Genomic DNA, 26,525 nt, shown 5'->3' with positions numbered 1-26,525 from the left:
TGTTGTTCAAAAGTTTAAAAAAGGAACAAACAGAATTAGGCTGTACATGTGCTATAATGTGTGTGTTTATTCTCATTAAGCCAGAGAATCATACATGCATGGGAGTCAGAAAATAATTCTGAACTCAGAGTTAAACAAACTGAAGAAGACCCTTTATACACTTAGAGCAATCCAGTTTCAGGATGCCTGTCATAGCTTTGTTTCCTCTGTACCTATACTTATTTCCTGAATTTATTTTTCTTATGTTATTATGGTTTTCATGTGTGTCTTCATGTCAAATAATAGTGGTAATAATGGCGTTTTTCTAGGTATTATTGGAAAAGCATGTAGTCATTCTCCATTACGTATAATGTTATATCTTGATTTTTAGATAGATATTAACCATATTAAAGAAGGATCTGTTACTAGTTATAAAGTGAGTTTTCCTTCCAGTACTGTGTCAACCATTTACCAAAGGTTTGTCCAAAGAACAAACAGAATGGGGTTTCCCCTTACCAAAGGTTTGTTCAAGAACAAACAGAATGGGGTTTACCTTACCAAAGGTTTAAACAAGGAACAAACAGAATCAGGCTGTACATGTGCTATAATGTGCCAATTTATTCTCATTAAGCCAGAGAATCATACATGCATGGAAGTCAGAAAATAATTCTGAACTCAGAGGTAAACAAGCTGAAGAAGACCTTTTATGCACTTAACAGCAATCCAAATTCAGGATACCTGTCACCAAAATTATAGTCTCCAAATGTGTTAACCTTATCATAATTTGAGAAAAGAATTTCTTGATAGGTTGTAAATAAAATAAGATAAGAGAATGTCAAGGTGTCAATTGAAATTACAGATCCAGGATGTCTGTTTCTTTTATTCATTAACATGACTATATACATGTGTGTATATGTATATGTAATATACATTACACACACACATTACATATATGTAATAATGTAACATAACATGTGTCCATAAAATACCAAGATAAGAAAAGTCCCATTATTCAAAATAGTGTCCAGTTCAAGGTGCCTTGTCCTTGGTGTTCATAAACAGAAGAACGCTCCTGGTCAGTTTCATCTGGCCTCGTAGCTGTGGGCACAGAAAGGGGCATTTTGGGTTCACTCAGAGAGCAAAGCAAAACGTCTTTTATGCCAGAACACAAAAAGCATTTAGATAGGTTAAGCTCAGAGTTGGTCAAAAATGTCTTTCTCCTGATTGGCCAGTCCAGGTTTTAGTCCTTTCTCAGGTGAAGGGGGCTCAAAAGTGGTTCCCAGCTGTTAATTTCTATCATGATTTTCAGAATTTCTAATCTGATGTTCAGTTGAGGGTTTTTGAGCTGCTGTTTATTTTAGGTGCATGCCCATGTCACTGATCTGTTCTCTTCCTTTAGGAAGTGTATTAGCTGTATCTTTCAAAGTTTTGATACGTTGTCCTGTCATTTTCTTTGGTGAAATTTTCTGCTGTTTTTATAATTTATTTTTTGACCCATCAATTCCTTAGGATTATTTAGTCTCCAATTAATTTTAATTCTTTTTAATTCTTTCTTCAGGGGTCTTATATTGAATATATTTTTATTGAATTATAATGTTTAAAAGATATATTTGATATTCCTGCTTTTCTGCATGTATTTGTTAGATTTTATTATGTTCCAATATTTTTGTAAATGTGCCATAAACTGTTGAAAAATATGTATATGCTTTCCTGTTCCCATTGAGTAATCATCAGACATTTGTCATAGCTAACTCTGAAGATTTTATTCTGGTCTTTAACTTTTTTCCTGTTTATATATTTGTTGGAACTATCTAGATCTAAAAGAGGTACATTGAGTTGTTTTTCCTCACCCCCCCAGAACCCCTCCCCTGCCCCCAATTTTAATTTCTTGTATTTGAATGCTATGTCATTTGTTTCATATGTACTAAGTAATGAATTGATTTATCTATGGTAATGGAGTTTCCCTGTTTATCTCTTTTAATAGTCATTTTGTCTGAAATAATGATTATTGCCTTCTTTTTTAGCTTACCTGAAAACAGATTTTGCTCTAAATAAGTATTTTCATTGTGCAAATCTTTATACTTCCATTGTGTTTCTTAGAAACAACATATGGTTGAATTCAGCTTCCTAATCCATTCTTTGATTCTTTTCTATTTTATGGGTAAGTTCAATACATTCATATTCATAGTTATTTGTGTTTTTCTGTCAATCCCATTCTCTTGTATTTTTATTCTATTTGCACTGCTCATTCCCTCTTTATTAAAGAAAAAGGTGATAAAAGCAGAAAATCTGTTTCTGTTCTGCTGCTTTTCTTATCTTCCCCTCAACCCTTCCTCAATCACAGATTTTTATTTTTCCTTTCAATTTCCTCATCACACTTTAACCCTCCAAAACTGGAGGTTTTTAAAAATTTTATGACAAATTACTCATGATCCTACCCCTCTTTTAACCCTTCCCCCCTCCCCTACAGTTCAATTCTATTTCCCTGTTAAGATTAATGTATTTCTATACACACACACGTATTCAAAAATTTAAGAGTGCATTTAACACTCTTTTAGTCAACTCAGTGAGACATGTGATACCCATTCCTCCCATTCTTTCATTCATATATTATTCATTTCATGTATCCTATTATATGAAATAACAAGTTCCCCAACCTTTCTTTATAGTCTATCTCTGAGTGTTTCTTCCCCACTTTGAATTCTTTTCTTAAGAGTATCAAAACACAACAAAACCACCCATAGACCATTTTTTTTCTAAGGCCCCTGAAGATCTTAATGTTCTGAAGGGATTCTTCTTATTTTGTCTTCCATGGGAATGTGAACATTCCATTGTATGCTGTTCAGTTGTGTCTGATTCTCTCTTAACACCTATGGGGTTTTATTGGCAAAAAGTGGAAGGATTTGCCATTTTCTTCTCCAGTGGATTAAGGCAAAGAAAGGTTAAGTGACTCACCAAGGGTCACACAGCTAATGAGAGTCTGAGATCTGTTTTAAACTCAGGTGTTTCTGACTCCAGGCCCAATGCTCAATCCTTTGAGGCACCTAGCTGCCTCACTTAAATTGTATAGTCCCTTTCAAATGCTCAAATATATTTACCCTTCAAAATTTCTCCTATGTTTGCATGTGAAAGCTTCTACTTAGACCTAGTCTTTTCATCAAGAATGGTTGAAAGTCCTCTATTCTATCAAGAACTAATTTTCTTCCTCTAGGATTATATTGTTTTTAAGGGTAAATAACTTTGTTGCAAGTCTTTATCTTTTGATTTTTGGAATTCTGTATTTCAAGATCTTTCCTTATAGTGAAATCTAATCCAAATCTAAGAAGAACCTGATTGTGATTCCTTAGTACGTTTTCTGTCTGTAGTATTTTTTTCCTTTGACCTTTCCATACTTCTCTTGAGTGTTGTATTTGAAAGTCAAATATTCTTTTCAGCACTGATCTTTTCATCAAGAATGCTTGAAAGTAGTCCTCTATTTCATTGAATATCCATTTTTTCCTCTTGAAGAATTATACTCAATTTTGCTGGGTAAGTTTTTCTTGGTTGTAATCTTAGCTCCTTTGTCCTCCAGAATGTCATATTCAAAGCCCTCCAGTCCTTTAATGATGAAGTTGCTAAATCTGGTGTTATCCTATGACTCCATGATACTTGAATTGTTTCTTTCTGGTTGCTTGCAATATTTTTTTCTTGACCTGGGAGCTCTGGAATTTGGTTATAATATTCTTGAGACTTGTCAGTTTGGAATCTCTTTTAGGAGGTGATCAGTAGATTCTTTCAACTTCTGTTTTCCCCTCTGGTTCTAGAATACCAGGTCAGTTTTCCTTGTTACTTTCTTGAAATATGATATTTAGGATCATTCTTTGATCATGGTAGTCCAGTAAGTTTTAAATTATCTCTCCTGGATCTATTTTCTAGGTCAGTTGTTTTTCCAGTGAGATATTTCACATTATCTTCTGTTTTTTCATTCTTTTGTTTTCATTTTATTGTTTCTTGATTTTTCATAAAGTCGTTAATTTCCATTTGCTTAATTCTAATTTTTAAGGAATTATTTTCTTCAGTGAGTTTTTGTATCTCCTTTTCCATTTGGCCAATTCCCCTTTTTAAAGATTTTTTTTTTCTTTAGTGAATTTTTGTGCCTCTTTTTCCATTTGACCATATCTGCTTTTTAAGATCTCTTCTCATCCTTGGTTTTTTTGTATCTCTTTTACCATTTGGCCCAATCTATTTTTTAAAGTGTTATTTTCTTCAGTACTTTTTTGTGTCTTTTTTTTTTTTCACCAAGTGGCTGACTTGTTTTTCACAATTTCTTACATCACTCTCATTTCTCTTCCTAATTTTTCTTCTGCCTCTCTTACTTGATTTTCAAAATTCTTTTTGAGCTCTTCCATGGCCTGAGCCCAATTCATATTTTTCTTGGAGGCTTTGGATGTTGAAGCTTTGACTTTGTTATCTTCTGAGTGTGTGTTTTGGATCTCCTGGTCACCATAGTAACTTTCTGTGGTCAGATTTTTTTTCTGTTATTTACTCATTTTCCCAGTTTATTACTTGACTGTTTGCTAAAGTAGTTTTAAATTCAGGGTGGAGGGTGCACTGTCCCAAGCTTCAAGGGTTTTGTGCAACTGTTTTCAGAGATACTTCTAGGAGCCTGTAAGTTTTCACTACTTTCAAGGTGGTATAATCTTAGGAGAGGTCTGTTAACTATTCTCCTGGTCTGTGTTCTGGTCTGTGAGTGACCCCAAGCACTCTTTTTTGCCCTGGAACTGTGAAGAGGTTCCCTGCTTCACTGGAGTTGCAAGCATCAGTGTGCTAGTGCTACTTCTTGCTCTGAAACTACCACCCAGGATTTCAACCTGGATCTAAGTATGAACAAAGCAACAGGATCCTGCCTCAGTGCAAGCAAAGAGATCCCTATAGTCTCCTTCTGATCAGCTGTTCTATAATCTATAGCTGATTTAGTGGCTCCCAAGACCTCTGCTGAACTGTGCTCCACTCTCACATAGGTGTCACAGACCTTTCCTGCTGATCTTCTAAGTTGTCTTTGGCTAAATATTTATTTCACTCTGTTCTTTTCTGAGTCCTGCTGCTCCAGAAATTATTTTACATCATTATTTAAAAACTTTTCGAGGGATTTTGATGAGAGCTCAGGCAAATTACTGCCTTTCCTCTGTCTTGGCTCCATCCCCTTTCAAGTACCTGTCCAGTTTCAGTCTAAAACAATAGAGAAAAAATTATTTTTCCCTTTAATGGATCACTGAAACTAGGGCATAAAATACCAAAATTCTGGGTGGAGACTCTCTCTAGTGAGTCTTTGTAAAGGTCATGAGCCCCAAATTTATCCCAGACAAAGTTCTTCGATTTTCCTATCCCCTGTAGCTCAATCTCTGAACTCATACTGGACTAGCAGGTTAACTTTATATCCCTTCAGGATTCTAGGGATAACCCTAATAGGTTGGGGTTTCCAGTACTATTATTATTGAATCCCCATTTAATGTTCTCTCCTTTGTGTCTATTAACAGGATAATATCAATTAGCTTCTACAAATTTGATTTTACTCAGAAGGTACATCAAGAATAGTATCAGCAAAAGAAACCTCCCAAATTAGGAGGTCCACTCTCCTTTTGCCTACAGAAACCCTTGAGAGGGTTTTCAAAGGTAGTCACTAGTCAGGAACAATGTAGAAAACATAGCACCTTATGACCTTTGGTCCGAGGAGTCCTTTTCTCCCTTCTAGGAGTCTCCACCAAGTCCACTTTGGTACGTGTTCATCTTTCGTTGCCGAAGAAGACCATGCCATTAGAGAAATAATGACATGACTTGCACTTGACTTTGTTTTGAGTGAGGGAGGGCTATGCAGGTCACCAGCCTCACTTCTCCTCCAGAGCCATCTGAATCCAGTGACCAGATATTCATCAGGATGACTGGAGATGACCCGGGATGAGGCAATTGGGTTAAGTGACTTGCCCAAGGTCACACAGCTGGTGAGTGTCAAGTGTTTGAGGTGAGATTTGAACTCAAGTCCTCCTGACTCCTGCACTGGTGCTCTATCCACTGCAACACCTAGCTGCCCCTCCTTTCAGTGCATTGCTTTGGTGATGGATGAATCACTTTTGTTTAGCTGGGGTGGCTCCTTATCATACTCAGCTGTTGCTACTGCTTGCTCTTATTCAGGGTAGGCACTTAGGACTGCATTGATACATTTCCCCAGTCTCTTGAGTTGCCTGGGAACTCCTGTCTTAAGATTCTCATTCACTTAAGATCAGGAAAGAATAAATAGAAAAACTATAGTACCATTGGCTGGGTGGGGAGACGTGGCCAGTTCTGCCTTATTTCCACCCTTAACTCAGTGGCTTAATTTCTGTGAAAACCACCAGGGAAGAGAGCCCTGAGTTGTGGAGATTGCTCTCCTAGTATACATGCAGAATTCTTGCTCAGCAATCAATTAAATTATTTATCCTCCCCATACAGTAGGAAGCCTTGAGTTATCATGGTGTCTTACTGGGACTTCCTATGGGCAGCTAGATGATACATTGGATTGAATGCTAGATTTGGAGTCAGGAAGACCTGAATTTGACCTCAGACACTTAGCTGTGTGAGCCTGGATAAGTCACTGAATCTCTCTAATCACAAGGCTTGCGTGAAGTTTAAATGAGATAAGATGTAAAATGGTTTGTAAGCCTTAAAGTGATAAATTTCCTTGTCATTATCATTGTCAGCAGCTGACAGATGAAGTGAAAGATGAGGTGCTCAGCTGAGAGTGAGGGAAGAAGTCTAAGAGACGAAGAAATTAGAGAAGATTTGAAATAGCTTCTGTGGGGAATGAGATAGAGATTCATTTAGGGAAGAATAAAAGGATTATCTTGCTTCAGTAAGAGTCTAGTTAAAGCTAAATAACATAAATTTATAATATAGCCTCTGTAGTACCCTCTTTACCTCCTTTCATCCTATCTTGGGTCATGCTCATTTAGCATTCAGGGCAAGCATATGGCAGGTAAGCAGATGGAAGCTTGAGGAAGGCTTGCTATGGACGTGCATGATGGAGGGTATCATCTTCCTACTTCAGAACTTCTGTCTACTACCTGTCAGCTATGATGATGATGATAGATATCATTATATATCACTTCTAGGTTTACAAACCACCTTACATGTTATCTTATTTAAACCTTATATCAGCCTTATGAGGTGGATTCTGTTGCTTTTCTATTTATTTTTTCCTGATCTTAAGTGCACGAGAATCTTAAGATGAAAGTTCCCAGGCAATAGTGAGAGTAGGGAAAGTCATCAAAGTAGTCCTGAGTACCTACCATAAATGGGAGCCAGTAGTAGCAGCAGCTGACTCTGGTAAGAAGCCGCCTCACCTGAGTAAGGATGACATCTATCAAGAATGCTAAAAACTGAGAATATGAAAGAAATAGAGGAATATCTTGAAGAATATAAGAGAACCAAACTAGTAGAAGTCCAGTATGGGTAAAATTGTCATTACTACAACAAATCAGAACCAGAACCAAATCCAAGCCTGAACCCCAAGTTTAGGAACCAATGAGAGTTTATGGAATTAGCCAGCAAAGGAAGGAATTTCCCTCTTGTTTCCCCACTTCTGAGGGCAGAGACTCCTTTCCTCTAAGGAACCAAAGGACAAAGCTTATATAGGTTTCAATTTAGGCAGGAGGTGAATTGGATGTGGGGTGCTTCTGGATTGCACAGGCCTGTTACTGGGAGCTTGCAAGGTAGGAATAGGGGATGTGATATCATTTGGTTGGATAGGGCCTATCCTTGGGCTAGTAACAAGAAAGTTTTTTCTTCAGGTTAGCTCTCTCACAACCCACCTAATAGAAAGGACCTTTATACGGATATTCAGCAGAAAGGAGTGTAAAAGATAGATAGGCTGGGGGTTGCAATACCCCCAGTCAGAGGCAAGATAGAGGAACTGCAGATAAAATACAATTGCTTTACTTTGCTCTCCTACCCAGACCAGATAAAGATCTTAAATAATACATTTTCAAAAAGGAAATAGATCTAGCTAAAGGAAAAACTCCTACTTCTAATGAAAAAGTCTATCAAATCTTTAAAGAACAGTACGTCCACTTGACAAATTATTCTCAAAATTTGAGAAAGCACTCTACCACTTTTTTGAGACAAATATAGTCCTAAGACCTAAACCAGGAAAAGATAAAACACAGGTGAAAAATAAAACAACTCTAGGTCAATATCATTACTTGAACATTGACTCAAAATTTTAAACCAAATCCTATCAAACAGACTCCAAGAACTCATCCATTATGATAAAGTAAAATTTATACAAGGGATTCAAGGATGGATCAACCTTAGGAAAACAATCAGCATAATTATTAAATATAATTAACAAAATTATTAAAAAACCTATCTCAACACACATGATCATCTCAATAGGTGCAGAAAAAACATTTGACGAAGTATAACCCTTTTTTATGCTAAAAATTTAAAGTCTCCAGATGCTAAGCCCTGAAATTTTAATAAGGTGAAAACAATTTTCTATTGAATCAATCAATCCTAGACTAAGGGTTTAAAAGTCCTTATATGGGAAGTGTGGTCATCTTGTCTGTGGAAACTTGTTCACCTGTTGTTGATTATCTAATATACGTTCCCATAATACTGCCCCTTGGGGGGCACTGGAATGATGGAGGGAGGTCTGGGAGTAGCTTCTCTTGCCCATCGGGAACAGGTGACTACCTTTTCATTACTTGGTCACTGGAGATGACTCTTGCCAAGCCCATCTTAATTTTTGGCCCTTAAGAGCATGGTCTATCAACCAGTGAGATTTTGTATTTTAAAATCCCTCTTTTGCTAATTTGAGTATCAAACTCTATAAAAACAAAGTCCTACATACCAAGGGCATCTCAGATCATAAGGAAGATCTGAGATCCACTTTATTAGAGGGAACCATGGATGGACCTATTAATAAAGTGCCAGTGGCTCAGATTTCTGCCTTGGTTTCTTTTATTGTAAGTTGGACAATTTTAAACTCCATATCCAGCAGAAAGGTGTATTCCTGCTAAAGGAGATATTGTTCTGCAACATACACTTCTGAGAATGGGGTTCTTATACCCTCAAGCTGGCCAAATCACATCGGGGGTCAGGGCAAAATATTATTTTAGAAATTTGCTATCAGAGAGAAAAAACAAGGTGGTAGTAGACAAAATATTATTTTGGTGGACATAGCTATACTAACCTTTGAAAAATATTATTGTTAGTATTTTTCCATGAGTATGTTCTATAACCTTACAGCCTCCCTTAAGGGGAGACTGTCCTGATGGCTTCAATACCACTAGGATTAATCTTCACTAAGCTTTACAGATATGTGGAGCTTGGGCAGGGGTCTAGTGTGGTACAATCTGTGGACTTCAGAGTACTAATTTAGTAATTTTTCTTTGCCTCATTAAAGGGGTCATCCCCTGACTACTTCTTAAACAGGCTACGAATAGGTTATGGCCTAAATGGGCCAAGGTCTCTTGTTGCATCCTGAGCCATCTCCAGTCATCCTGATGAATATCTGGTCACTGGATCTAGATGGCTCCAGAGAAGAAGTGAGGCTGGTGACCTTGCACAGCCCTCCCTCACCCAAAGCAAAATCAAATGTAAGTCCTGTCATCATTTCTCTGATGGCATGACCTTTTTTGGCAACAAAGGACAAATGCACAACAGATATGTAGTTGAAAAAGGGAAGAGTAGTTTAATAGCCTTTTTAGATAATTATGTATATTCTTTGATACTGTACTTCAGCTTGACAAGTCGTAGTTTCTTAAACGTTAGTTGCAATGTGGAATCTGAATCCTTATTAATGAACTTTTGATACTTAAAATCCATTGATGAAATTTACCTTGAGTGAATCTTTTATTTTTTAAAATTTAATTCTAGCATTATTTTGTTACATCATGTGGGGGATATTGATTTACTGAGTTTTATATATATGTATATATATAATATATATCTTCAAATGGTAAGACATTTCATATACAATATCAAATATTGCATTTGTTAATATCACCACCTATGTCATCAGAAAAGTCTCTAAGTATTTGGAAACTGTTGAGCTCAACAGTTAATTTTCCCAAAAATTTTCCCCCCAAATGGATAATTTTCCCAAAATTCTAAGTTTCACTTGAAATCTTGAATTTTATTATTTCCAACAAGTACTGTCAGTTGTTTTCCTTGAAATAGCAGTTTTGCTTTGTTTTTCTTGAGAAAATGTATGTCAAATAGCCAAGTTTGTGTAATTATAGTATGTTAATCATTCTTTCAAGAAAAAATTTTCCATGAAAAAAGCAGCTGAGGAAGTGCATACATACTTTCTATTTCAACATACACAGAACATTAAAAAGAACTGTACTCAAGGTTTGGGATTTAATAAAATGAATAATTTTTATTGCTTCATCAAATACATTCTTAAATGAAAGTGGCATTTTAAATTCTGTTTATTTATTCATTTGGTGTGTCCAAGTGCATGGTGGTGAAGAACACGGTGACACTAATACCATTTTGTGCCATCGCTTTGATTCATGTAAGGCACCAGCAGTTTAACTTACTGCTGTTTTTTTCACCATGTGCAAATGTCAACACGGTTGTTCTAGGATAAATTATGAGATCCAAAAAAGGCATTCAACACTCAGAATATTTTACAACTACTTGTGTTTGTGGCCAAGCATTCACATAAAAGATATTCTTTGATGCTTCATTAATGCTTATATGGGAGAAATAAAAGCAAAAAAATAAAAGTTTAGTGATATCTGTAGGTCCTTCCATTTGCAGGGCAAAAGTTCTATATAGAAGATGGTAACTTAGTTTTCATGTTTGCAGTTAAATCTTTAATTCACATGTCATGTAGACTTTGGAAGATTCCATTGTATACTCCTGAAAGTAAGTATACAGGAGAGTGGAAAAGGCAAAAAAGTCTTAGTATTATTATAAAAATAGCTCTGATTTCATAGTACCCCAAAAAAGATCTCAGGGACCTTGGACCACACTTTGAGAACCACTTGGCCTAAGATGTAATTCACGTGGGCCAGGTCACTAAAAGTCATCAAAATGTAGCTAGGTGCTCACTTACTCTCTTCTCATTTGTCCAGGGTATCAATTCCCTATTATCTATTTTTTCTTTTTTGTTCTATCCTCTCCAGTCCAAAGCTTATCCTCTATGTTTGAGAAAATAACCACAATTCTGAGCAGCACTGCCTTCTCTTTGTTGTAGGTACACTGGACCTGTGGTTTAAAAGACCTGAGTTCAAATTTGACCTCAGGTACTTATTAGCTGTATGAACTGGGCAAGTCAATTAACCCTGTTTGCCTCAATTTTCCCATCTGTAAAATGAGTTGAAAAAGGAAATCGCAAACCACTTCAGTATCTTTGCCAAGAAATCCCCAAAAGGGGGCATGAAGAGTTGGACATGGACTAAAAAAAATGACATTATCTCCCATCATTTTTTCTTTGAGTCTTCATTTTTCCCTAATATATCTTAAACAACAAACAAAAACCAAAAACATAAAACTCTATTATTTTTGTTATCCTTAGCTTGCCTTACCAGGTCCTTCACATGTCATCATGTGACATGTTCATCATGTTCATCATGAACTTTAGAAAACTTAATAATAGTTTTAGGATACTCTGTTATATTTATATATTCACTCTCTATTACTTGTACTTGCTTCTATTGTTAAAAACTTCAGTTCATTGCTATATTCCTTACATATTCATTTGCATCTTTTCAGAAAACTCCCATTTTTTCCTTCTCATCCATAGTTTCTTTTTCATTTCCAAAAAAACTTTGATTTTCAGAATTTCATTCTTTTTGAGCTAAATTTAACCCATGGCTTAAGATTCTTTCCCTAATCTAAGATGTCTTTCCTCTCTGCTATCACAATCTCTAGGAAGGATAGAAAATTTCCTCCGTAATGGTACTATTGTTTAAACCCTAGTAACCAGTTTTCTCATATTGGTGAGAATGAGAGAGATCTAGACTAGAATTTCTGTTTCTTCACCTTTTGAAGGATGAAGTTATGATTAAGGTAAGTGTAAAAATTATACTTTCGTTAATAAAGAAAAGCACAAGTTTTTTTCCTTTTTGGTCACACATACACAAATTGGTCACCCTTATAGTATTTTATACTGATTTCAAATATCACTTCAACTTTTGACTTTCACCTGTTGATTTCATGCTAAACATAGTTTTATACTTAAATTTTATTTATTATGTAAAGATGGTAGGATTATCCACCTCTATACCACATGATATTGGAGAAGAAGATGGCCAGGCAATATAAAGTAAGATTGCTTTATAAAGAAAATTGATCTATTTTCCATTAATAAATTTTACATTTTAGGTTTTGTAAGTTTGAAAATTTTCTTTCTTAGAGATAAAACTTCAAAGATAATTTAGTTAAAAAGGACATATATAGAAATATTAAGGCCCAGAACAAGGAATTTTGAAAACTCTGATAGAAGTTGGGAACTGATTAGATATAGGGGATGAGAAATAGAGTTAAAATGATTTTTGAAGTTTAAGCATGGGTGACTGGTAGTGCTATTAAGGCCCACCCCCCCTCCCCAAAAATGTCAGGAGGAAAAGCTGATTTTCAGAAGAGGTTTTTGATTCTTAGCTTTAACTTCTAGATTCACATTTTGTAGTGGTTGTTATCTTAGAAAAAAATTATCTTAAAAACACAAGATAAAATGTTCTTTGCTTTGAGTATTTTCTTTTTAAAAATTATTTTTATTATTTTTATTCTCTAGATGTCAGTTGCTCTTTATCTACCTTGTGGCATTTTTACAACCAGGGAAGAATTTTAAGAATTTAAAAAATTTTAATTTTAATTAAGAATTTTAATTTCACTTCAGAAAAAGTATGGGATCCACCCCAAGGTCACATGACCACTGGTTCAATTCCACTTCATTTAGTTTATTTCAATAAATATTAATTCATCTCTTACTGCATGGAGAATATTGTTCTCATCAGTGGCAGAGTTGAAACTAGGTCTCTTGACTCTGAATTCAAAGTACTCCCTATCACATCACTATGTTTGCCTTCTCAACCTTCCTTTTCTCTGTATGTTCCTCTTTCCCAAAGGTTACAATATTAATAAGAATTATTATTACTCTTTATTTCTTTAATATTTCCTTACTCCAAATCCATTTTATCCACAAGGCTCTCTCTATTTAATTTTCAAATCAGATAAGTTGATTTTTTTTTTGTCTCCAAATACACAAATCAACTAATTATGCTGATTTTAATTTTCATTGTTAAGATCTCAGTCCTTCATTGGAAAAAGTCCCCTTACAGATTGAATGAGAGTAGTGTAATTACAAAGAATACAAAGATATCTGAATTTAAAAGATGAAAGATTGTTTTTGGATCAAATGAATCACTACTTAAAAAAAAAGGTTAGTGAGAATTTAATGCCATTTACTAAGAACCCTAAAGTTTTCCTCTAGGTCCATGGGCTGCCCTGTGAGAAATCTGTGTTACTTCCCTCATCTAGACAGACATTTTTAGCAAAACTCTGAATACAAATAATTTGTTTTTTTGATAAATCAGAGGTCAGACACATGAAGAATCATTTCTAAAAGGTCATAAGTCTTATCCCTTTAACTATTCATTTTAAATTTATAATGAAAAGGGCAACTTTGGTTTCTTACCATTGAATTTTGCCCAAAGTTGCAAGTACTTTTGAAAGTTTTGGGTATCATATTTTATATTTATTAACAAGAGAAAATGTATGTAAAGCCTGAGAGTCCAGGGATGATTATTTGATAAAAATTGGGCGATTTGGTGCAAGGAACATTTTGCGTTTGGGCTTTTTAGATGTCTAACAAACACAATTTAGAAGCCAGAACAGAGATTACCGGGCCCATATGGCGGGCTAAGCAGTGCACCAATCACAGCGCAGCCCCGCCCTATATATACCCCCGGGCCGGGGCCGTTCCTTTCTAGTCCGCATAGTCCTACTTTCTCATCTTTGGTTTCTTGCCCACGTTGTCTGATATGTCTGAAACGGCGCCTGCCTCATCTGCTGAACCCAGCGCAGCTACAGCCACGGTGCCAGCTCCAGTGCCTGCAGATAAGGCGCCCACGAAGGCCAGGAGAGGAGGGCGGCCTAAGGCTGCTGGTCCCTCTGTGTCAGAGCTCATCACTAACGCGGTGGCCGCCTCTACCGAGCGTAATGGGGTGTCTCTCGCGGCTCTCAAGAAGATCCTAGCAGCCAGCGGCTATGATGTGGAGAAAAACAACAGCCGTATCAAGCTGGGCTTGAAGAGTTTGGTCAGCAAAGGCACCTTGGTGCAGACCAAAGGTACGGGAGCTTCAGGTTCTTTCAGGTTCAACAAGAAAGGGTCTCCAGGTGAAACCAAGAACAAGGCCAAAAAGTCTCTTTCGGTTAAGGCTAAGAAACCTGCTGCCAAGAAGCCGAAGAAAGCTCCTGGGTCGGTAACTGTCAAGAGCGTGAAAACTCCCAAAAAAGCAAAGAAACAAGCTGCAGTAGGAGCCAAGAAAACAGCCAAGAGTCCCAAGACCGGGAAAGCCGCCAAGCCAAAGAAGGTGGTCAAGAGTCCGGCAAAGACCAAGGCAGTGAAACCGAAGGCTAAGGTTGCCAAGTCCAAGGCTGTTAAACCCAAGAAGGTGTTGCCCAAGAATAAGTAAATTAGCTGTCGAGTTCTTCAAAGAAACCCCCCAAAGGCTCTTTTAAGAGCCACCCTAAGAATCTTACGGAGAGCTGCTTAGCACTTGATGGAAAAGAAGCTTCTATGGATAATAGCCTGCTCGGTGGAAGGCATTGCTTTTGGTGTGACCAAACTCTAGTATTATCTTGGCACTTTCTGCCGTTTCTGAGTTATAGGTTTTGTGGTTTTTTATTTATATTTTTGAGATTTTAAATATGTTACCACCACTGTTGTTGTATTAGGTACTGGTAGTTAGAAGCAAATTAGCTGGAAAAGATAGGGAGAAATTTGTTATATTTTAACTTTCGACTTGGGTCTGACAATTTTGAACCTCTCCCACAGCAAAAAGGTACTTTGTGACTCTTAATATCTGTAGCTGTAACTTTGTTTTCTCTGATATGCAATCTTGAGAGAAAATTGCAGACTGCTGGAGCAATTTTTAACAGTCATCTGATTCTTCTACTGTTTAAAGAACTTGCAACTGATTATTCCAGTCTACTTGGTTAAAGAAGTCAAAGTATTACCTAGGATCACCACTATTTAATGACAGAACTTGGCTAAATTTATATATTGTTTCTGGAAGTATCAACAATCAACTTCATTTTACATTTGAAGAGCCCAGGATTGGTATGTGTTAATCTTCCTAAATTGTTACTAGGTCAAGAAAAATCAGATTAATGAACAAACAGGAGAAGTTTTATGTGTGGGAGAGTTTGGAATGGTATCAGCACCTGGTGCAATCATTGAACTGTAAATGGAAGAGTTTTGACACCATCTAGTAGTCCAATCCCATTTTACATGTTAAGAAACTAAGCCACAAATTCAGTTTTTTTTATTAAGCATGTTCTATCTGCTAGGTACAGGGGAAATGAAGATGGATTTCACTTTTCTGCTTTTTAGCTAATACCAATTTTTAGAAAAATTCCCATCTAGGTTTTTGTCTGTATTTCTATGAAGAGTGCTTAGTTGTAGCCACATAATTTCTGTGTGTGTGTGTGTGTGTGTGTGTGTGTGTGTGTGTGGATTCACACACACACATACATATTGGTAATTCAGATCTAATTTTTCCTATCTTTTTTTTTTGTAATTTGCCGAAAGTGTGATGATTTACATGAGTTTATTTTATATCTTGCTACTTGACTGAAGATAATTGTTCCACTTTTTAGTTAGACTGTATGGTTTTCTAAATAAAATGATATTGTAAAATGTAATGTTTGTTTTCTGTTTTATTCATTCCCTTCCATATTACTCTTATAGACAGCTATCATTTCTAGACCTATGTTCATAGTAGTGATAACAGATATCCTGGCTTTACCTCTGATCTTAATGGAAATGTCTTGAGTTTTTCAATGAATAACTCTTGGTTTTAGATTAAAGACTACTTGCCATACTAAGTAGTAAGGATGGGTTCCCTTATAAAGAATTCCCTGAACCAATGAAATTAAATCCAGATTTCCTCCTAAGGGCATGAGTAAAATGAATGTCTTCAAATATATATGTGCATCTTTTAAATGTCGTTTGTTATACAATTTTGGGAATTTGTGTTTTAATATGGTCTTTTGTTTATAGTTTTCCTAATTCTGAACCAATCCTACATTCTTTGTATGATCCAATGGTTGTCATGGTGTATAATCTGTTTATTATGTTGCATCATACTCTTTGTTAATCTTATTCAGTGTTTTTACACCAATATTTATTAGAGATTGGTCTATGGCAGGGGTTCTTAAGCTGGGATATATAATCATACTTTAAAAAACACTTTGGTAATGATGTCAATGTGTTTGGTTTCCTTTGCAATTTTAGCTATGTTATTTTATCCATTTAAAAACATTCTGAGAAGGGAACCATAGATTTCATCATACTGCCAAAGGGGTCCATAACATAATAAAGTTTAAGAAACCCTGGTCTATAATTTTTTTATCCTTTGCTTTATTTCTCCCTTGTTTAATTATCAAATCCACATTTGTTTCATGAAATTCTCCTTTTGCTATTTTTTGAAAATACATAATGTTGGAATTGTTGCTTTAGTATTTGATAAAATTCATTTGTAAATCCAACTGGTCCTAGATAAGTAATTTTTCCTTTGGAAGCTTATGGCTTCTCTTCCTCTAATTTGGGTTATTTAGATGTCTTTTGTCTTCGGTTAATTCTGGGTATTTTGTATTTTTGTAAATATTCATTAGTTTATCAGTTATGTTGGTGTATACCTTGCCATGTAAATGTTTTTGACCACATTTTCTTTTGACGAAGTTATTAGATTTTTTTAAAAACCCACTTCTAGTTTTAGTTATCTAAAGTGGGGTTTAAAAAAAGTTTCTGATTTTCAGAATTAATATTTTACATTTGGTTAGTTTTTTTTAAGATTTTTATATTTTTTGAAGTATATGCTTTTTGATTGATGGAAATATTTAGGGATAAACTTTCTCCATAAGGACCTTCTTTTGACTGCTTCTAAACTTTTTTCTTACGTTGCTTAATTATTGTTATTTAATGAAATAATTGGCTTTCATTTAAATTTGTTAGCTGGTACAATGAATAGAATGCTAGACCTGGAATGAGGAAGTGCTCAGCTCAAATCCAGAATCACATTTACTTGTATGAACATGGGCAAGTCATTTAACCTCTTCAGCCTTAGTTTCCTCAGTTGTAAATTGGGGATTATAATTGTACTTACTTTGTGAGAATCAACTGAGATAACATGTAAGCACTTTGCAAATTTGAAAGAGCAATATAAATTCTAGATATTATTACTCACATGCTTTATATTGATCATATTTTTTATTGTGATGTAGTCAGTAAACTGATATAGTTAATAGTAGTTGGTTTTCTGAATTTATGTATCATGTTTTATGCCCTAGTGCATGGTGAATTTTTGTAAAAATGCTTTATACAGCTGAGTAATATGTATACTATTTTCTATTTCTATTTCTTAATCTTCATAGAGCTAACTCTTCTACAATTCTATTCAGGTTCTTAACTTTTAAAAATTTATGTTCTAGTAAGATTCTTCTAGATCTGAAAGGGTAACAGTAAGGTTATCAGCAGTTATACATTTGCTATTTATTTCTCCCTCCTGAGAGGGAATAACTCTTTCCCTTTATCCTTATGCCTTAAGGAGTGGAGAAAAGGATATCCTTTTCTTCTGTCCCATGCTCAGAAAAAGAAAACATACATTTATTTAGCATCTGTGTCCTAGGCACTATGCTAAGTGATTTTATAAGTATTATCTCATTTGATCTTCTTCACAACTCTGCGTGGTATTATCATTCCTGTTATACAGTTGAGGAAAATAAGGCAAAGAGAGATTAAATGACTTGCCTAGAGTTACACAGCTAGCAAGTGTTGAAGGCCACATTTGAACTTAGTTCTTTCAGATACCAGGCCCACTATATCCACTGTGCCTCCAGCTGATTCAGTGGCATCGTGCAGTAGAGCATGCCTAGTGGGAAACATCATTCCCAAGAAAGCAAGCTTAGAAAATCTGGATTCAGAGTGAAGTTCAGCTGTGGAGAGGAGCAGGCTCAGGGAATTTAGCAGGTGACCTGTCCAGTAAATAAGGAAGATAAACATGTAGATATCATGGGAAGAAAACTGGAATTTTTTAGCAATTGGGTTGTGAGTTGCCTTGGATGTGTGCATTGCTTATGTGTATGCCTCTCTATACTATATGTGTTTTCCTGTTCTTCCCACTCCTGCTATTTTTGCAGGAGATTGTACCCCAGGTTAATACGGGAGATGTTTTCTAGTTCTTACCAGGCTATTTCAGTGAAGGTCTTTGCTTTGCCCTAATTCTATCCTCTAGTTGACTGTTGAAAATAAATGTATCAGTGGAGGTTTGTGAGTTATATATAATGTTAGGGGTGTGGTTCTACCGAATCCCTTGAATCTGGGGAAGTCATTCTCTGGAGTACCCTACCTGAAAGTATACCATATGGGGTATGTTCAAAAGGGGTGCTATCCATAAACTGTTATTACAAAGACTTTCTTGTTTCCCTTGAAATGTAACTTTCCCCAAATTGCAAATGTGATTTTCAAAAGATCTTTGGGATTCAGCAAGATGTTTAGGATTTTTATGTCATACCCTATACTCATTTCAAGGAATGCATATTTGAATTATGGTGATGGTGGTGGGGAAGCATCTATACAATATGATGGTGATAACATGGGGAAGGAACTAAAATGAGTAGCCCCTAAACCTCTACAGATTCGTCTACTTGTGTTCCCTTTGATTTTAGTCTCGGGTTTATGTTCTACTACCAATACCCAAGAATAAAAAGAAATAGGGGAATGGGAGTTGACAATTTCTATTTCTGAGATTACATGTCTGGGTTCGTGATCTTTCCTTCTTTTTTCAACTTCAGCAATATTCTTCCCACTCTTTCCACTGTAGTACATTCCATATGATCAAAAGTGCCCAAATGTTTATTGCAATTATAAGAAATTCCAGAGTTCAAATTACATTTGAATAATATACATTTGAGGTAAATCACAAGTATAGTTTCACATTACTCAGCTTGGCAAAAATTAAAAACTTTAAAAAATTTATAGCTCATTCCAGATATTTCTCCCTGTCTTCAATATTCTTTCCTAGCCTAGCCTTTAGGCCATCAGAAGATAAGTGGAATGGTAGAAACCCCTAGTAGTATGCATGGAGTCTAGAAAATCCAGAATTCAATAGTAAGTTTGTCAGTCTATCAACATGATATTAAAGAGCAGTACCCATTAGAGAAGAACAAGCTAATAATATTTGAAGAAACAAACCTTTTTTCCTAATTATATGTTCACTACATAAACTTCATATCAAAAAATTTAGACTCCCACATATACAATCACAAAGAGGGAGTGTCTGTTACAAATGACCAATATGGGTTACCTCAACTTCAATAAACGTTGAGTGTTTACTGTGTGTAAGGCACTATACAAAAACAAAATAGTCTTTTCTCAAGGAGTTTACATTCTACCTTAGCAGAACTACACTTATGTATGGAAGAGGTATACAGATAAGTAAATGCAAAACATATATAAAATCATTTCAAGAGGTTGAAAATATTATGCAATTAAACAAATCAGGAAAGGGTTTCTATATGAGGTGGCATGTGAGTTGTGCTTGGTTGGATGTTAGGGGCTTCTTTGAGGCAGAGGGGATAAGGGAGTGCATTCTAGGTATGGGGGCATACCTATGTAAAGGTCCCTAGATGGCAGATATGATACTATGTACATTTAGCTGTCCAATTTGACTGGAATGGAGAATGCCTAAGGGAGAGAAATATAAAAGGAAACTAGAAATGACAAGTGAGAGTTATTTGTGAAAGTTAATTAACTAATGAGCACTTTCTTTTGAAATTGAAACTTGTTGCTTATGGCTGAACTCTATAGCAACTCTATCAAGGTTCAGAGACCCTATGAAACAGACTCTGCCAATCTCTTTATCATAATAATTTCAATCCTCAGGTTTAACTTTAATCAGTGTCCTATGAGTATCTTCAGGGACCTTCCATTGAGGGATAGTATGAAGTGTAATATTGTTCAGAAGAGAGTCTGAATCCTTTGATGTCCATAGGTAACGTAGAAGGTGAAAAGATGGTGGTGATGGGTGCATAGCATGGATGTCACCTTCCAGGACTCTTTCTACTGGGAGTATAGAAGGGAAACTGGCTGCTGAGGATCAGCAGAATGTCTGGCTCTTACTATTTCTCCTCCAGCTGGGTCAGTTTACTGAAAAGAAATGCAGCATGGGAAGAGAGTTGAGATGCCTCATATTACTTTCAATATCATGACTGCCCCCCACTCCCCTCCATCTCCTTCCTTCTACGATTATTCCAGGTTTGCATAGCAGCTCGCTCAAATACAGTAGAATGATGATTTTGGAAAATTAATCTGGTGGTGTGTGGGACAATCTCTGATGAGACTGGAATTAAGAAAGTTAGGAGATTATTGTGGTAATCTAGACACACAATGATATGAAGCTAGTGGTGACAGTGGGAATGAAGGAAGAATTTAAGCTTAGATACATTAAAAAGAAAAAAATAATAGGACTAGGTGACAAACTGGATAGTTGAAATAAAGGAGAGTGAGATAAACACGACTCCAGTTAGTGAGCCTGAATGACTGTGAAAATATTGGTGCCACTGAATGAAATTGAAAAGTCAGTAAGACTTTTCTAAGGTCATATTGGAATACCTATGGAGGCATTTCAGTGGCCAAGGATAGAGATATACATTTAACATCAGCAACAGAGATGATAATGCTATGAGAGAAAGTGAGCTACCTTAGGAAGTGAACAATGCATAGAGTATTAATAGAAGGCATTGGAAAAAGAACCTTGGTAGGCTTGAAAAACTTATTTTGAATAGTACCCTGGAATTTTCCACTCAATACTTCCTGTCCCCAACCTTTGATAGGACAATTAGGTGGTATGGAGTGGGGCCTGAAGTTAGGAAGACCTGTGTTCAAATCTAGTCTCAGAAATTTACTAGTTTTGTTGAACCCAAGGAAGTAACTTAACTCATGTTAGCCTCAGTTTCATCAGATGTCAAATGGGGATAATAATAGGACCTACACTTCACAGGATTGTTGAGAGGATCAAATGAGATAATAACTGCAAAGGGCTTAGCATAGTACCTGGCAAATAGTAAGCACTATATAAATGTTAGCTGTTGTTATTTATTATTATATAGTAGATATTCAGGTATTCAATACACACTTAATAATTGATAATTTCCCTGTCCTCTCAGTAGGCTATACCATAAGTTCTGAGGTTTTTCAGAAAAAAAAAAAGTACTACGTGTCATCTTTCCTTGGTCTTCTTTATATGTCTTGCTTACTTACCTTCAGTTAGGATATAGTTCCTGATCAATCCTCCTGTGGAGATAAGAAGTCTTGTGATGAGGGATAGAGAAAATGAGAGTTACAGTTAATTCTTCCTTTAATTATAAACCTCATTTTCCTGTTTTGGGTTATTCAGCCCCAAAGACCATCTCCACATTTAAATTCTGTTGAAAACATATGTTTTCCTTCTTTTTCCTGGGTAAAAGCCCTGGTAAACCCCACGGAAAGCAAGGATGATGTTGAAAGGGATGTATGGCTCCAACCAGACTCAGGTCTAGGGACAAGTAAGGAATAAGTTGCTTAGGCCAAGGGGCAAGGAGTTCTGGCAAGACAGTAGTGGAGTGATCAATTGAAAAAGTATTAAGTCTTGACTTTGTGCAAAATATATGCTAAATTCTGGGGACAGAAAAAGAAAAAGTAGTCCCTATTCTTGAGGAATTCACATTCTAAGCAAAATGAGACATATTGGAGGTGCAAGTTAGATGGAAAATCCCTCTGGTCCTTAAGGTGTAGGAGCAAAGCTGATAGTAAAGCATCTTATTTAATGACATTTCCATTGATAAAAGCATGCCCATTTCTGATACTGAACCATTTAATAATGCCAAGTAAGTCAGTATGTCCTAGGGGCTACTATAATCATCTAGGCAAAAATCATTTTCGTTTTTTCTACTTACTTGACACCTTCCTCTTCTTCCAGATGACGACAGCTGTGGTGGTAATGATAATGCTAACAATAATCCCAGTGATGATCCCAGTAGCCAAGGTGACAGGCAGTGGACGATGCTCTGAAACAGGATAGGGAGGTTAGGGTTCCATGATTCCACTAGCCCCAGTGCGTTCCCTCTACCACCCCATTAAAGCATAGTCCCCAGAATTCTTCTGGGTCCTACAGCTCAGACAAATAACTTTTTTTCTCCACATGAAAAGATTCCCTTTTCTCTGTGTTCTTCATTCTAGTCCATACCCCAGGTCATAATGAGGGGCTGGTCTAGTCCTGGGTGCTCTACTTGGCAGGAATATCTCTGTTCTTCTCCTGGGGTAACATCCACAGCTATCCAGATCTGGAAGGTTCCATCCCCACTGGGATGGAGGTCCCCAAGCTCAGTTCCTTGGTTCAGTTGCTTCCCATCCCATAACCAGCGCAATGTGATATTCACTGGAGAGAAGTTGTGAGCTTGACATCTCAGAGTGATAACACCTTCATGTGTGATGTGTCGGGTCACTCTCACCAATGGGGGCACTGAAAGTGTAGGTAAAAGGAATAGGTAAGGTGTCTTTCTTAAGGCTCTTTTTCTTCAGAAAACAGTATAAGGAAATAACATAGAAGAAACAACATAAGGCTTTAACTTTTTATTAGTCCTAAGAAGGACACAGCCAAAAAATAAAATAGAATACCAAGATAGGACTTAGGGTTCAGCATTTCCAGGGAGGTTGAAACTATCAGTTCATCTTATTCCAGTGACTGGGGTCACAGAGAGAGATAGTCTTCAAACACATAACTATCCTAACCTCCACAGCAGAAAATATATATGTATGTATATACATACATTCACCATATAGAGAAGGGGGCAGAGGGAAGGAGGGAGGAAGGGAAGGAGAGAGAGAGAGAGAGGGAGGGAGAGAGAGAGAGAGAGAGAGAGAGAGAGAGAGAGAGAGAGAGAGAGAGAGAGAAAGAGAGAAAACAAGAACATGGGAGGAACTTTGTCAGCATTATACCTTTCTTATTCAGAATTTCACTTCCAGTCTCCAAGTAGCTTTGTAGTTTTTCAGGGCAGTCTCTTTCTAGGTAAGCTCTATGTTGCTTTGCTCGGATCTTGGTCATCTCCCATTCCTGCTTTGTGGTCTGGGCTTCAGGCTGAACTGCTGTCCAGTTCATTGTCTCTGGATGGAAGATGAGATAGTCTTGACCATCATAGCCATATTTCCAGAAACTTCTGGTTCTGTTGTCTTCCACCAGGAGCTCACAGCCAAGCAGTACCTGTAGTATGTGAGACCCTGACAACCCCCAACCCCAGACTAGTTATCAAAGCTGAAGGGTTCTACTGTAAATATCTCTCTAAAACTTAAAGATTTTATATCATATGTGTAATATGTATATACATACATATCGCAAGGGATATCTGCCTAATGGGACTGGTAAGATCATGGTGCTAATTTCATTAGGTTTATAGGTTTCATCTTTGGGTGAATCATCTTGGCACAGATAACATGTGCCAAGGATGGAGACTGTACATTCACACTGGGTATCAATGTTGCAAAGGGATCCCCTTGCTTGGTGACAAGGAAAAGTGAGTATTGATATAATCACTAATATAAAACAATTCAAAACCAATGCGTTAATAATGGTGAGCTAAAACAGCACCATCTTCATATAAGATGGAAAACCTCATTGAGAGAGAGAGGACAGAAGCAGAAGAGAGGAACTCAGTTTGTCCTCTTCTACTTTTTCTTTTTCAATATAAATAATCCAGAACTTTCCATCTTGTTCCCCAAATCTCATTTTCCTATTGAAGAGGAAGGCCCTGAGGTGGGGGAATGAGAAAATTTACAGCTGAACCCTAAGTCCTATCTTGGCATTTTTTTTGGCTGTGTCCCTCTTAGAGCTAATAAAAAGCTAAAGCCTTATGTTGTTTCTTGTATGTTATTTCCTTACATTTTCTGAAATGTGGAAGAGTAGGCTCCTTGTCTGCTCCATTTCATAATTAATTATAAGTTCTACCCTTCTTGGTCGCCTAGAAGATGGAGGTTTCAAAGATAACTGGATGTTAAGAATAAGACTTGTGGTTCAGTTACCAGCATATTTTTTTTTAAAGGAAAGAGAAAAAGATAAAAAAAACATTATCAACTCTATTCTGGACATAAAGTATATAGAATAGCTATGATAACTTGTAAGTAGGACATAAAATGTCCCTGATCCAAAAATGGATCAGTTCTTCCATTAACTCATGTGATCTGGACAAGTTATTTAAGCTTTCTTGTCCTGTTTCCTCATCTATAAATTGCATAATATGTTCTTCAAGGTCGCTTCTGGCTCTAATGTTCTATGATTCTGCCTCTCCATTGTCTACTCTTCCTCATCTGGGATAGCAATCTCTACACCAGAGGTCCATACACCTTCTCTTACCTTCCTGTCCTTCTGAGGGGTCCTTATTGGTGTGGGAATGAATACAGATTCACCTACATCCCTCTATCTAGCCAGCCCTAGACCATAGTTCATATCCATTCCAACCATCCCCCTTGGGTGTAGAGCAGCTAATCTCTTTCCACCTCTTGCTTTGGGAACATAATCAAATTAACATTATCATTGCTCCCATAAAGGGAATGGCACTTGACTATCCTGTGGTTTCACTTACCATCTCTGTATCTCTCCAGAACAAAACTTCCTTCTCTGGCCAACACTCCCTTATTTAAGCTCCTTAAGGGCAGGGATGGTCTCAGATTTATTTTTATATCCCCAGCATCTAGCATAGGGCCTGATGCAACACAGGACTTAATAAATGCTTATCTACTCATTCTATGTACAGTAATTGGGAGTCCCTCCTACTGTGACAGTTTCAGAATAGAAGTACTATTCACTATGACTACTCTGTGTTGACTGAAAGATGTGAACTGCACCTTTTCCTGTCCTCCTACTCCCAGATCCACTTGCTCATGTTTGGTACCGAGGGTAATGAAAGGAAAAGTTATGCTATTGTAAACCACTTCCAATACTTACCCTGACCTTGGCTGTGATTGTCCATTATGGTCCAAAGGTCAATAATGAACATGTGATCCCATCCCTTCAGGCTTTGAGTAAGTGTCACCCAAAACTCATCTATTTCTTCCTTCTGTATCCATGGGCCTCGGGGTTTTGCCTTACGGCTTTCATGATCATAGTACACAAATAAGTGCTCATCCACATAGCCAAGGGCCACAAATGAAGGGAGTCCTAAGTCAGGATGTGATGCCCCCATGAAGAGAAACTGAAGAGAATGAGACCCTGGGGATGACAAAGACACAGAATCAGGCACTTCCCGGAGATGGAGTGAGAGTAAAAGCTCTGAATTAGTTGCTTTTCAGATCCTTTAGCCAGTGGAAAATCATCATATAAAATGTGGAATTTTTAGGTGGAATCCACTGGGACAGAGACTGAGGCAATGATCTCTTTGTGGAAGCCATAAATTCTAGTTTGAGGATAAAGAAGATGGAACCGAGGAAAGAAAGAAAGAGGACAGTATACCTGGAATCCCTGTTACAACTCTTCCAAAATATTGTGTGACCTTGGATAAATCCTTTAATCTTTCTGGGTCTCATTTTTTTTCTTATCTGTAAAAAGAGGGGCTAGGACAAGATTGCTTATAAAGTCCATTCTAACTCCAAATCAATGATCCTATGATTATGTAAAATCCCATAGTTTTTTTCTTTTACAAAATCAAATAAGATATGTGAAAACACTATGGAAATTTAACTTAAAATTATTAGTAGTAAAATAATTAGGGGACAAAGTTCAGAAGGAAACCAATGATTAGCTAGAGAATCCACGGTGAGTAAAGAATAGGAGGAAATCCAAACAGGGCAGGAAAATTTAAAGGACCATTAGACCTCTTTCTCCTAATTCCTGTTCTGTAGGGAAAAGAGGTGGGGGAGAGGATGAGGGTGGAAGTAGGATTGAAATACTTTTTCACTCCTGTCTTTTTCCCATTGACCCACCCCACCTGCTGACCACTACCCTTAGACTCACGAGACGGTCCCTCCCGTTGGACCACTACCCTTAGGAGGAGCAGGAGAAGAGCCAGTTGAGGTAGTGTCCTCATAGCAACCCTGAACCTGCCCGGTATTTCCAAATCACAGGAATGCCCTTCTTTTTGCCTTTTCTGCTTCTGTTGGCTCCCAAATCCTAGTTTACAGGACTTAATATGAGAGGCATAAGATGTTTTATTCCAGGACTAGGAGGACATTCCTTTTCAGAATGTTCCCCACCCCATGTTTTGTTGAAATGGTCTGTACACTGAAGAGGATGTACTTTTTGTCCTGTCCCCAGAGGAAAACACAGGAG

At 36.8% G+C, this 26,525-nt stretch overlaps 2 protein-coding genes across 7 annotated transcripts; one reads left to right on the top strand and one right to left on the bottom strand.

The window, feature by feature from the left end:
- Positions 1-603: 603 nt before the first annotated feature.
- On the bottom strand, positions 604-26,525 carry HFE (homeostatic iron regulator). 6 transcript variants are annotated; one of them, XM_072641020.1, is made up of 7 exons: positions 26,199-26,525; positions 25,206-25,469; positions 23,207-23,371; positions 22,455-22,730; positions 22,165-22,275; positions 21,491-21,523; positions 604-1,077 (listed from the first exon to the last, which is right to left on the bottom strand). In XM_072641020.1, exons 1-7 carry the CDS (start codon positions 26,281-26,283, stop codon positions 992-994), a joined length of 1,020 nt encoding a protein of 339 aa, XP_072497121.1. In that variant the 5' UTR covers positions 26,284-26,525; the 3' UTR covers positions 604-991. The 6 variants fall into 6 exon arrangements, with proteins under 6 accessions (XP_072497121.1, XP_072497115.1, XP_072497120.1 ...); XM_072641014.1 differs by having other exon boundaries at positions 605-1,077; positions 23,207-23,485; positions 26,199-26,524; XM_072641019.1 differs by lacking the exon at positions 26,199-26,525 and adding an exon at positions 25,710-26,186 and having other exon boundaries at positions 607-1,077; positions 23,207-23,485.
- Positions 13,989-15,873, top strand: LOC140525530 (histone H1.5-like). Its single transcript, XM_072641027.1, has one exon. The coding sequence runs from the start codon at positions 13,989-13,991 to the stop codon at positions 14,640-14,642; it is 654 nt and encodes a 217-aa protein (XP_072497128.1). The 3' UTR covers positions 14,643-15,873.

This window comes from Notamacropus eugenii, chromosome 2 (genome assembly GCF_028372415.1).
Source record: "Notamacropus eugenii isolate mMacEug1 chromosome 2, mMacEug1.pri_v2, whole genome shotgun sequence".
NCBI classification, from domain to species: Eukaryota; Metazoa; Chordata; class Mammalia; order Diprotodontia; family Macropodidae; genus Notamacropus; species Notamacropus eugenii.
This window is presented reverse-complemented; position numbering and strand designations above follow the sequence as displayed.